General features: G+C 31.5%; 3 protein-coding genes across 3 annotated transcripts; 2 read left to right on the top strand and 1 right to left on the bottom strand.

Moving 5' to 3' along the window:
* Window positions 1-389: 389 nt before the first annotated feature.
* On the top strand, window positions 390-767 carry OCT59_016101 (uncharacterized protein; the record flags this gene model as incomplete). The annotated part of the gene is made up of 1 exon (XM_025324459.1): window positions 390-767. The coding sequence occupies one exon, from the start codon at window positions 390-392 to the stop codon at window positions 765-767; it is 378 nt and encodes a 125-aa protein (XP_025185987.1).
* A 2499-nt stretch (window positions 768-3266) lies between these two features.
* Window positions 3267-3659, top strand: OCT59_016100 (uncharacterized protein; the record flags this gene model as incomplete). The annotated part of the gene is made up of 1 exon (XM_066132244.1): window positions 3267-3659. The coding sequence occupies one exon, from the start codon at window positions 3267-3269 to the stop codon at window positions 3657-3659; it is 393 nt and encodes a 130-aa protein (XP_066003249.1).
* Window positions 3660-12960: 9301 nt separating this feature from the next.
* On the bottom strand, window positions 12961-13221 carry OCT59_016099 (uncharacterized protein; the record flags this gene model as incomplete). The annotated part of the gene is made up of 1 exon (XM_066132243.1): window positions 12961-13221. The coding sequence occupies one exon, from the start codon at window positions 13219-13221 to the stop codon at window positions 12961-12963; it is 261 nt and encodes an 86-aa protein (XP_066003248.1).
* Window positions 13222-13631: the final 410 nt, after the last annotated feature.

Genomic DNA, 13631 nt, shown 5'->3' with positions numbered 1-13631 from the left:
ATAGTGCCGACAAAAGCATATGTTATGAAAGGCTGGTGGACTCGCAATTCCGAGATCGCCAGCGTAAAGCCAAGTTTGTGTCTTGCAAGTAGATCTGATCCCGAAGGGATCTCTTCATGTGAAAAGGTTTGAAGATTCCATTTGCATGTGTTTTCATAGAACTCTTGGCATCATACAACAATACTAATTACGCCTCATACCTTTTTATCTTTTTCCCAGCAAGATATAAAGCATGTAGGAGTATGTGGAAGTTCGGCCAACTTTCCCGCGAAAAATTAAGGTATGTATTAAATATAACTGTTATTTATAACAGAATGTTTCGAAACATCTTTACATATGTAAAGTCAAAATTTTATTCACTATGGACCTTCACGTTTAGGAAAAGAAAAATGCCAGAAATCAGACTTAACTGTCTTGTTGTTCCTAGTAACTATCCAGTCGAGAGAATCACACGACATCATGTCATTACAATCAAAATAGACAATGGCGAATCTATCCATTCGCTCAGAAAACAAATTAAAGAAGAATATTCACCTCGGTTTGATGATATTCCAATTAATGAATTCATGGTCCGTGCGATCGATTTAAATTTGGATAAAAAAGAAGCAACATTTAATGCTGAATCAGTAATGAATAGTGTACAAAATAAGACTAAGATAGGAAGTGAGAAATTCCCAATGTCTGATATTATTGAACATTTTCCTGGTCAGCCTTCCCAAAAAGATATTCACATTTTAGTATATTTAGATATTCAAGCATCTCAGTAAAAAATATGATGCGATATAGTCGTGTATAGCGCCTTCGGCAAATTTTTATGTAATGTAAGCCGGTTCCGGCAACGATTTATTTCATAAATAAAGTAATATTATTATTTTATCGAATGTACATGAAAGCGGGTCACGTGAAATGATGCAATATCTGTGTGCCATAAAAACCTATATTAACACCCAGTAATTTCTTTCCCGAACAGAAATAAATTTTTATCTCACTCCGGAACGTAACACTATTTTTTTGTCCAAGCCAAACTAGCCTATATAAAAACGTAACACTATGGCTGAAACTAGTACACCTTATACTCTAGCTTCCACCTCTACTACAGTTGCTGGAAATGAGCTGGCGGAAGAAATTAAAAAATATAAAATAGAGGCACTTATCGAATATTTACAGAAGGAAGAGGACTTGGGCCTTGATGACGATGATTTGGAGATATTTCGCAAGCAAAAAATAATGGGTCGTGACTTCCTTAAGACAAGCAAGGAAGAGTTTTAGCGTTATGGAATGTTAGGTGGTCCTGCAAAAAGGCTTGCTGAGTTCGCATAAGGAGAAAAGGAAGCGTGCGTTTTCCTCATACCGAAGTTTGGAGGAAGTGTTAGAAAAATACGGAATTAAAAGTAGTAGTATAACGAGCATCCCCCAGTTCACACCAGGTAAATTATGCTCATGCCAACCTTTTTCATTACGAATACCAACTCACGTATTCTCCATTTATAGTACCTCACTCAATCGATGAAAAATCTCCAGAGTTTAAGCTCTGCATTGATGACATTTTTCGTAGGATAAAAAATATGGGGCCAGTCGTAGATAGTAATGAGGCTATGCGTTGCGAATACATTTCTACAATCCTTCATACTGCTGTCAGCATCCTAGGAGGATTGGTAATCTTGCCTCAGATGAATGTATCTGGTGAAGAAAGTTCCGGCCGTGTAGATTATGCGATCAAGAAAATACTGGATGATTTGCTCGAAGAAATAATATGCATAACCGAAGGAAAGCGAAACCAGCCGGGAAAGGTGTGGCACAAAATCCAATGCAATGTCAAAGTTCGTGCGAAGTAAGTAATACCTTTTTTTTATGTCTAGCCTCCATTCGACTATCCTTCTATCAGAATATACTAACCAATCGTCATCTGTAATCATAGTTGAATTTAGATACGCTCAAGAAAAGCGTACGGCTGATGAAGCATTCGAGGAGTATGAATATCATCACAACAGGTGAGAAGATGCTCTAGCGAATCTGTTTTTTTCTTTCTTCCTCCGCTCTTTTGCATCACTAACTTGTTTTAAAATTTCTTAGCCACGGACTGGTATTTCATTCTACATAGCACCGAGGCTATCTATTGTACGAGCAAGACTGAGTATCGCATCTCTCTGACTGAAGACACACTCAAGGACTCTACCGACTTGCGCAAGAATGTGAAGAGGATTTTAGAGGTTATAGTGGGCTTGTTAAAAGATAGGGTATCAGCTAGTGAAGAACCCGCAAATAAGAAGCGCCGTGTGGAAGAGATAATCAAGAAAAATAATTGTATAGGACACTAGCATAGATGTCATGTATCGCGGGCTACGTCCCGATCTTTGTATTTATTTTTTGCATGTATTAATAAAAAAATTTTTCTTGGCAAACACGTGATTTTTATGTATACATAATTCTCTCGGCTTATTCTTTTTTTTGCCATATGTCATGTGCAGTACGTAATAGTACGTCATTACTACACTTCTCCGCAGTAACTACATATACTGTTATGAGTGTCATATGATACTGTTCCCGCATCCCTTTTTTGTGTGCCAGGTTCGTGACGCAGCCAGCAGATTGTGATGCAACGAAAATCTTAAAGAGAAAATTTTTTTTAATAACATATAACTTCAAAAATTACTAGCTAGTTGTAATTTTGGCTGCTCTTCAAGTTTACTTAGAGCGACAAAGGCGATTTTAAATATCATTATTGACTTATTTAACAAAAATTTTTCTTTCACGAAATCCATTTTTGGAAATGATCGACAAAGACGGTAGAATCAATCATTTATATGTAAAGTCGAAATCGGCATTCATAACCTTCTTCCGAATCCTAATTAAACTTGCAGAGCATGTGAAATTGCATCTACAAAATAAGTTTAAAAACTTTGTGTTGAAGAAAAAATCCTTTAATGATGTTTTTTAAAAATTTACTGTGCCACGGACCTGGCACACAAAAAAGGGGTGCACTGTTTTCTGTGAGTTCATTTTGCATCTCACGCCACACACCTATTTTAGTGGTCAGATGAGTATTGTTGTAACCCAACACAGGGGACTGTGGCACATAATATGATGTGTGTGTTACGGTTAGCATGTCAGGCCAGAACCATCAGGCCACATTTTTATGGCCGAATTCAATCGTACATTATCAATTACCTGATCATTCAGTCATTCACGCATAACTATAAAAAGGATAATTTTTTCATATACCTTAAAGGAACAAGAGTTCACTTCACAACAAAGCATTCTTCAAAATGAATAATCGGCATTTCTTAATTTTTACCCTTGTCATCCTCTTGTTTAACTTCACATACTTGGCTTTCTCTTTATCGTGCCAAATTGATAGTGACTGTTTCTTTGGAACTGTATGTTCCGCTAACACTTCTCCAAAACAATGTGTTTATGGGTGCCATGGAGATAACGATTGTGCTATCGATACTACCACAACCCAGAATCAGAAATGCGATACGACGACACATCCCTTTTGGTCATGTACTTGCGGAAGTGATAGCGCTTGTCCGGCTGGCAAATGTGTTAACGGGCATTGTGTCCTTTCTTGTGTATTTGATAGTGATTGCGTGGATGCATATGGAGCCGGATATGTATGCTCAACTATTCAACCAACGTTGGGAACATGCACCATGTAAGGGATCTGGCAAATGTGTAACGGACATTGTAAGCTTTAGATTGTGTAAATATTTTCTGGTATATCATAGTAAATTTTGTTTATTAACCTACGCGATTTGAAATAAAATTATTCTGTTGCCCATTTTTTAAATCATATCTATTTTTAAATAAATACATACGCAATTAAACAGATGCTTTCTATTAAAGTATATTAGTAACAATGATCATATTATGAGCGGATTACATTTCTGTATAGTGACTTACTTTTGTCTCTAGTTATATTTAATAAATTTAATAATTACATTTTAATATTTTAACGCATCATGTCACGTGACCTCTAAATGAAATTTGATTGGCCAATTTAAATTGATCCGGCTCGGTGTCATATGATACTGCTCCCTAAAGGATTGGTGTCATGTGAAATATATGTATTACGTAGACTTAGGTGTCATGCGAAATATATGTATCATAATATAAATAGCATCACATGTGCAAAAAATAAATCAGATCATTTATTAGAAACTATGTAAACATGTTTGACTAATGCTTTCTATTACATATAAAAATAAAACAGATCATATATTAGGCGTAGTATAGGTGTCATCAAAATGCCATATTTATAATTATGGCATTATGGCAAAATGGGAATTTGGCCTTAAAATATAAAGGTCGGCATTCAATAATTTATAAAATAATTACGGCATAATTGTGGTAGAATGGTATTACGGTATAAGCGTAATTAATTTTGATGACACCTATAACTGATAAGGCATAGCAAATATGAATAATTGGTTCTCAATATAATCTTGTGAAAATTTAAGTTCGGCGGTTGGTGTTTTTATTTTTATTGTATTAAAAATTTTATATCAAAAAGTCACGTGAAAAATAAATGAATTATTTAACAAAATTTCTCGTGATTATTTTCTTTAAATATGCCTATTGTTAACACAAGAATTTTGCATGGAAATACACTATTTCTTAACTGAAAAATAATGAACACCAGGAAAAAAAAGATTATATAGGTGATAGTATTGAAATAAAATGTTTAATTATTGATGTAATAAAAGCTATCTAACATTTCGCATACAATCTGATAATAAATAATAAAATTTGATTGGCACAAATTTTGCATTTATTATAAAATAAAATCTGTGCCATTTTGTAAAATTAGGTCAGTGGGATCTGAAAACTAATTTTTCATATTTGTTATGCCTTAGAATCTATGTAAATTAGGGATGGCAACGGTCATGGTTATCTCTGACCAACCGTTTAACCGGTCATTTTAATCAAAATGATTAAAAAAATTATCTTATTAGTACAATACATTTAAAATTTGATTGTTTTTTAAAAAAAGTACTTAATAGATAATTCAGATAATCATTTTCTAGCAAAAATGATCAGTTAAGCGGTTGTTAAGCAGTTGGTCAGATGGTCGGCCAAAACGGTCAGTCAAAATGGTCGGTCGGTCAAAGGTTTATAACTGGTCATGATCGACCAATGACTGACCGTGATCGACCGTTGCGTAAATATGGGCTAATGATTTCTATTACATCAAAAATAAATTAGATCATTTATTAGAATCTATATATATTTAAATATGCACAGTGCCGGCCAAATGCTATTCAATCAGTTCTCTCTCTTCATTTAGATCTAAATCATCTAATTGGTTTTCAAGCCCATCCAGTCGAGAAAAAGTAGTTCTAATCCTTTCTAGAATGATCTTTCATTACTTTATCTTTAATTTTTCTAAAAGCCGATGGACTAAATTTCCTAATTCGCTTGATATCATCTCTCCTAAACCTTCTGTACTGAATATCTTGAAAATATTTATAGCTAAGCATTTCTTCATGTTAAAGACATTACGAGAAGTGATAGAGGGAAATTGACGCTTAATTTCATCATTAAGCAAGATTCGTGCCATTTGAAGAGGTTTATAAACTGTAAATTCAGCTAATTTTTTCACTAATACTTCCCTAAGAAAATAGTAAGAATTAAGGACTTTATATTCCACATAAGATACTTCCTTCAAGGATTTTCTCGGCCTGAACTATTTTGTCATATAAACTGACAAAAATTGCTTTTAAAGTTGTAGGGCTCTCTGTTTCCACACCCAGGTTCTTAGGTAACGGTTCAAAGTTTTGTGGTTCCTTAGCTAAGTTTCTAAAAAGATTTCAACCATATATTCATCTTCTGAAAGTGTCTGTTTACCATCATCATCTTCAAAATAAATAGTTGATGACAACGAGGATAGCCTGGATCATTTTTTAAAGAAATATTAATACATCTAAGATAGAAGTTATGAAGGCAGGACAATCTCATGATTGGTTCCAAGTTAGCTCCATTGGGTTCGAATAATATATCAGGTTCATTACACAAAGAACATGTTTTGGGTTCCGGTTGATGCGATGGGTTGATTCTTCTGAAGATAGGGGATACTTCTGTCAAATATACCCTCATGGGACCCAAATATTTCTTCTGCAATGTTCATTGTGGAGCGTTGCTATTTGATCTTTCTGATTCCATTAGTATTTTTTTTTTGAGATGTAATTTACGGAAAAGAGTAAAAATATAGGGTTTTTATACTTTCTGAATGCCTCCACTCGTAATCATGAAAATATAACAACTGGAACTTGCTAGAAGAAATACTCAATAGACTTTGTAGTTTACTAAGACCATTACTCGATTTGAAATTAGCAGATAAGTGAATCAGAATTAACCAGCTTTAACAAGATTTAAAAGCCCTTCTTTTGTTGATAAGGAAGTAAACCTGGACATCAGTCCATTTGAGAGAAGACATCGTTTTCACATGGTGGAAGACTAACATGGGAAGAGTGACTGTTTTCTGAAAAAAGATTGAGTGATGAAATTGAAATAAAATAATGGCTTAGTTACTGCACAAAATCTGATTGGCTGATCACCTCATGATTTAAGTTGAATTTACCTGAAAATAATTTAGCTGTTATATCGGCTCAGTTCTGATTTAGCCGATCCATGATGTCAGGAAAATGTATGAATCTATGCTCGTTTCAAATAAAAATGAATCTGATATTTTATTACAATATATCATTAAAGAAGTGCTAGAATTCACTATAAATCAATAAATTGCTATAAATCTGCCTCTTTGATCTTTGATCTGTGGAGTGATAACTTAAACATCTTTGAATATATTGTTATATAACAGTTTGTCTTTTCATCCTGAAGAAGCATAGCTTTGAAGGGGATATGGATTTAGATAGTAGAGCCTATTCTAAGCTTAGTCCAGTTAGACTTGGTAATGTAAACTTTGAAGAATATCAAAGAATATTTGAAGCATTATGTCTTTTAAGTGTTTGATATGATCATGAAACACCAGAAATGTGGTGCTCTCATATTCATGATCCATTTAGGAAAATACTAGAAGAGAATCCAAGAATCTTTTCTAAGAATGGATATATTAAAATGTATGGAAAGTATTATAAAAATGGTAGAAAAAGCCATTTTCCAACAAGTTATATATATTGTACTGTATGTGACTCCTTAGTTTTCATACCTGAAACTCCTTGTTTAGAAACTTCCTATCAAAATAACCACTTTAAGACACTGGTCAAAAACTAATATATTGAGTAGCAGATATGTATCAGATATATACTGTACCTGATTTGTGTAGTAAAAATGCAGAAAATTGGGTATCTAATATATGTAAGATATATGTAAATATATATATCATATATATATCGGGTACTGATATGTATATGATATGTAAATGATATGTAGACAATATATATATTTACACATATCTTATGTATCAGATATGTACCTGTTATGTGTAGTAAAAATGCAGAAAATTGGGTACCGATATGTGTATCTGCTACCCGATATATTAGTTTTTGACTATGAGAGATGTATTAATGGAGACATTATTTCAAATGAACATGTAAGAAGAAAAGAAATTCTCCAATCTATTGATGAAAGAGAATCTATTATCTGGGTATATAAACAATACATATTACAAGACTCATACTGTACTTCAATCTTGATAATGCATCTGCATTTTTATTTTCTTTACCGCTTCTGTATACTATTTCAAAATTATATTGCTGTAATTCTGTTGTCCATCTCACTTTTCTTCCTTTTGGAACTTTATTATCCATTAATTCTTTTAATGCTGCGTGATCAGTTACTACTTTAAATTTTCTACCAATTAGAAATTTGTGGAAATGTTATATTCCCCAAAATATTGCTAAGTATTCTAATTCTGTTCAAGAACTCCAAGATTATTTATTTTTCCCATTCTTAACAATTGTTCTACTTCCTTCTTGATAAATTTCTGCTTTTCCTCTGTTTCTTGATATCTTTTCTAAGCTATTGGTTTTTGACCTTCCTCAATTTCTATTCTATGCTGTACTACATTTACTCATCTTATTTTCTCCTCATTATACTCAAAAATATCCTTATATTCTTTTATCAATTTTTCTAAAATTTTCCTATTCTCATTACTCATTTCTCCAATCTTTAGCTTCTTATTAAATTTCTCTTGATTACTTTGCATCTTTTCAGTCTCTCCTGTTATTAGGCCAAGACTGTTTATTTTGCTGATTTCTTATTTTCCTATTTTGTTCTTCCTCTAATACTATGAATAATTCTTCTTCATTTCCTTCTTCATATTCTTTATTGCTTTCACTTTCTGATTCATCTGATCCTTCTAAATCTTCTGAATCTTCTTCATCTCACTATGTCATTACTTTTGCTACTTGATTCATCTTCCTTATTTTGTACTTTACAATCTATTGGTATTTCATTTTCTTCATCATTCATTTTAATTGTTAATAATCTTTCTTTCATATCTATTACTCCATGCTTCAATAAATCTGTTTCCAATATCAGATCCATCTGTTTTGATTCAATTACTTCCACCTTCAGTGGTATTTTTAATCCTTGATTGATTTCTACTTCCAATTCTGCTATTCCTAATGAAGCTATACTTTTTCCATTTGCTATTCTTAATATTACATTACTTTTCCTAACTATTGGTACATTCAAATCTTTTCTTAATTCATTTGATATTGCGGATGGTTCTGCTCCTATATTTATTAATACTCTAATTTTATACCATTAACTCGAACATTACATCTAGTTGCTTAAGTTCTTTCTTGATTTATGTTTCAATTTTGCCCAAGTGTAGTCAATATTTCAATTCTGACTTCAATTTCTTTTTGACATTTTGTTTCTCATTAATATATTGTGTCCAATTAATAGGTACATTTGCATTCAAACATGCATTTACTGGATTAAATTCTTCTACATTTGGTATCTTGTTATTCCTTTTTACTTGTCCACAATTTGTGTAGATATTATTATTTCTCTTTGTTTTCATTGCTTTTCTTCGTTGTTCTTCAGTAAATCCTTTCTTTTTCTTTTTAGGTGGTTCATCCATTGGAATATCATTTCGTGGTGGTTGTTCAAAAACTGGATTATTGAATTGTTGTGCTCTTTGACCTTGATTTACCCATTATTCATTTCTTCTCCTATCTCTTTCATTATTTGCTACTCTATCCTTATTCCTTTCACTTCTTCTAACTGGTACTGGATATATGTCTCATTTATTATCGCTACTATTGGATTCACTATAAATGTCATAGTTATTATTTACTTCATATCTGCTAATTTGCGGAATTTGCCAATCATCAGTTATGTGGCGCAGTACTAATTAAAATCAATCAAAACCCATTCCTACGTAAGAAAAAATGTCAAAAAATATATAAAAAAAACTTTTAAGACCTCTCCCAAAATATTTACCTCTTTAACCTGAAACCAGTAGAAGGAGTTTCTAGAAAAAAAAGGAAAAAAATATTATAAAGTTAGTTTATTAAAAAAAAAAAGAAAAACTTTACAAAATCCAGAATATTTAATGATTTAATGAAAAAAAATTAACTGAAAAATAATTAATAATAAATATCAAATAGATTTTAATTAAACAACTAATCAATACATAATCTAAATTCACTAAAACATCATTATTAATATTTAGAGTTATTTATTTATTGAAAATTTTTTTTTGAATAATTTTGCTTTCTAAATAAATTTTTTTTATAAACTATAAAAAAAAAAATAAAAAAACAGCTCCAAGTTATATCTAATATAAAATAATTACTGATATACTTGCAAAAATTCTCAACTTACTTAATGTAAAAACTGGTTGAAAAGTTGATGGGGAGTTGATGGGGAGTTTAATAGGGAGTTTACAAAAGAAAAAAAATTTTTAACGCTACTTTTTGTTGAAGTAATTTCTTGATGTCTGTCATATGATCATGTAGCACAAGTGTGATCATTTTTGCGGAACTTAATTTACCTAATTTTTATTAAATTATTGTCAAATTCCTTAATTTAGACGAATTTTGTTAATTCCGCAGATTGGCAGATATGTGATTTACTTGATACATATATTGCTCGTCATCATCACTATCTTCCTCTAAGTAATTCATTTGATTATTTCTATAATTTCTTTGATTATTATAATTCCTTTGATTATTTTGTCTTTGGTTACAAATTTTCACTGTATAACCTATTCTTTGATAACTAAAACATGCTATATCATTCCAATTTATATTGTTTTTTCCATTATTATACCCCTTTGATTATTTCCATTATTATTTCTAAATTTTTGTGGCTTCTTATTTTTAAATCCTTGATTTCCTCCTGTTTATCCATTTAATTCCCTTTTAATGAGTTAATTTCTTGTTCTAATTTCGCTAATTTTAATTTTTCTAATTTCTTAACAAGATCATCTTGATAGTTCTCTTTCAATAGTTCATTCATCTTTTCAAAAACTTGATTACCTTGTTGATTGCTTCCACTTGTTTGTGAAAGTATCATTTCTCTAATTAAATCATTTAGTGCCTTTTCTTCTGTTCTAGCCAAATTTATCGCGTTATTTAAGGTTGCTGGATTTTGTCTTACTAACTATATATTCTTCAACATTTTCATTTATTCCCTGTTGTATTATACTTAACTCCTGTAATTTTCTATTTATTATATCTTCCCTGGTAAATTTTCTTTTTATTTTATCATGCTTCAAATCATTATCATTATCTGCATCTGCCCAATTTGTCAAATTACCAATATTTGCCTCTTTCACTTCATTATACCATTGTAAATGCTGCTCCTCTCAAACAAGTTGCTGCAAATGCTGCTTGTCTTACACCATTATTTCCTGCTGCTTTTCCTATTGCTGTAAATGCAATTTCAAATTGTCTAACCCAATCATTAACATCTTCCTCTTCTTTTCCATAAAACATTGGCATACTGACTATCCCTCCTGTTTCATTTCCTGCATTTTCTATTCTTTCTGCTAAATTAACTTCTGCTCCTAGTGCATTATTCAATGCATTAGCTGGTAATTCTAAAGCATTTTCCAATGTTCTTCTTATAGCTGTCTCAACTTCCACACTAGTTGCCACCATGTTTATTATATTTTCCTGAAATAATTCTAATAATTCTTGTAAATAGTAATTGAATAATTCACTTTCAGTATCAGAATTTTGAATATTCAAACTTTCTTGATCCAATTCTTCATTCATTTCTAAAGCTCCTGTATTTATAATATTTTCTCATTTTTCTGGTTCTTTCTCTAAATTATATTCGTCTGAATATTCATCATCTTCTGGATTTAATATTTCTCCAACCTTTACTGATTCATCAGTTTCTTCTTCATTATCCATTTCATTACTGTCCTCACTATACTTACCGCCTATATAATGGAATTGGGAGAATCCCATATTCCATCCCATTCCAAATCCCATCCCAAATTTATTTATATTTTATTTTAGAATCCCATCCCAAATCCCATCCCATTTAATCCATTTGCATCAGAGTCACGTGACGTTATACAAATTTCCAAAAAAGGGCATGGCTAAAGCGGGCAGGGCTGCAGTGGCTCTAAAAATTTTGTACCGGATTCTTCTGATGGCACATAGCAGGAAAATATTTACCCACAGTGGCCCAGCTCATCACAACAGTATCGCTGTGGCATGGTAGGGCCGGTCCTTCGTGATGGTGAGGCTTGTGCCAGCACTCACTACACCCATGAAGGACCTCCCAAGCTCAGCCACAGCTCAACGTTGTGCCAGCTGGGTGCCACGGGTAAATATTTTACCGTATGTGCCACATCGGGAAAATCTGGAAAATTTTTTGAGCCACATTAGCTCCACTTTAGCCGTGCCCCAAAAAAAGGAATTTTTCTCCCGGAAAATTTTGGAATCACAAAATTTGGTTACATTAGTTTCCAAAATGGAAAATTTTATGCCGATCATTTGATTCTGGCCGGAATTAAGGAATTAAGATTTTAATTGGGATTTGGGATGGGAGCCATCCCATTTAAATGGGCGGCAAGTATAGTCACCGCCCATTTCTTCCTTCATTATTCTTTCTAAATATTCATCTAATACTTCTCTTATTTTTTTCCAATTCATTTTTATTTTCTTGGAATAATTTAATAAATTCCACATTTAAAATTTCACTATCTGTATATCTCATACTTATTAACCTTAACATTTCCCTTTCTGTTATACTTATTTCTGCTTTTTCACAAATTTCTAATAACCATTTTAATCTTTCTTCTGTTGGTATTTCTCCATCTCCTATTTCTTCAATACAATCTTTACAGATTCTACTATTTCCTTCTGTGATAAACTCATTTTTGAATAAAAAAAATGTAAAAATAAGAACTTGGATACTATTTGAGTTTATAAAACTGATACTATATATAAAATATTTTATTAAATTTAGTGAAGGTTAAAAGTTTTCAAAATTGACAGACATGACGCGTAAAAAGTGTATGGTAAAAAACTAAAAAGCCACAAAACTCCACAAGACTGATTGTCAGTAGTCATATACACAATGTATGTATATTACACTTGCAATACTGATCATCATACATTATGTATGATTTTGATGCTTACATATATGTATGGTTTAAAAACCTTAAAAAGTATCAGGACATTTCGCCGAAAGCCATTTTGCCAAAAAATAATCTCTGGCCTGAGTTATTTATAATTCTGCATAATGTTGGCCCTATTTTTTGGTGAAACGTCCTTTTGGCAAAATGGCTTTTGGTGAAATGTACCCGTAACCGGTTTAAAATAAGCCATACATTATATACTTCGTCATCCATACACTACATGTTATCTATATACTCTGTAAAAATGTGGTCGAACCTAATTGGTTCTCAATCATCTTATAATGTAAAAATAAGTGTTGGGAACTAATTGGTTTACCACATACACTATTAACGAATTTTTGTCTTATGCAATTCTTTAAATATAAAATAAAAATATCAATTTCAATTTATACTTCATGTTGTCCTTCTGAATTATCAATTTTAATTTTAATCAACTTCGCATCAACTACATCAACTTCAGTTTCTTTCTTGTCAGCTTTAATACATTTCATGTCAATTTCATCATCATCAATTAATTTTACATCAACATCAATTACATCAACTTCAGTTTCTTTCTTATCAGCTTCTATACATTTCACATTAATTTCTTTATCATCAATTAATTTCGCATCAACCTCATCATTTAATAGGAGTTTTCTCATCAACATTTTGTTGAGAATTATCTTCAGATTTGGTATCCACTCTAATTACACAAGAAAGAAACATTATCAAACATAGAATATAACCAATTATATGACTCATACATCGAATTACACTAAATTCATAACACATATCATTCCAACTTGTAAAGAATGTAAGACTAAGACTGTAAGAGTGTTTATAATAACTATAATAAAAGGGGTTTATTACAAAATCCTGACAACCATAAAATTGACAGTCTACAATCCTGAAACCAAGATCCTGACAAGCCCAAATCCTATTGAAATAACAGTTAAAAATCTTGACAGTAAAAATACCAAAGTTTTTTTTTTAAAAAAAAAAATTATATAAATTTTCCATAAAACCATAATCTTAAAAATGCAGACGCAGTAACAGGTTAATTTATTCAATATAATTA

This window comes from Rhizophagus irregularis, chromosome 24 (assembly GCF_026210795.1).
Source record: "Rhizophagus irregularis chromosome 24, complete sequence".
Lineage (NCBI taxonomy): Eukaryota > Fungi > Glomeromycota > Glomeromycetes > Glomerales > Glomeraceae > Rhizophagus > Rhizophagus irregularis.
The sequence above is the reverse complement of the archived record's forward strand: the minus strand, read 5'-3'. Positions and strand labels throughout refer to the sequence as shown.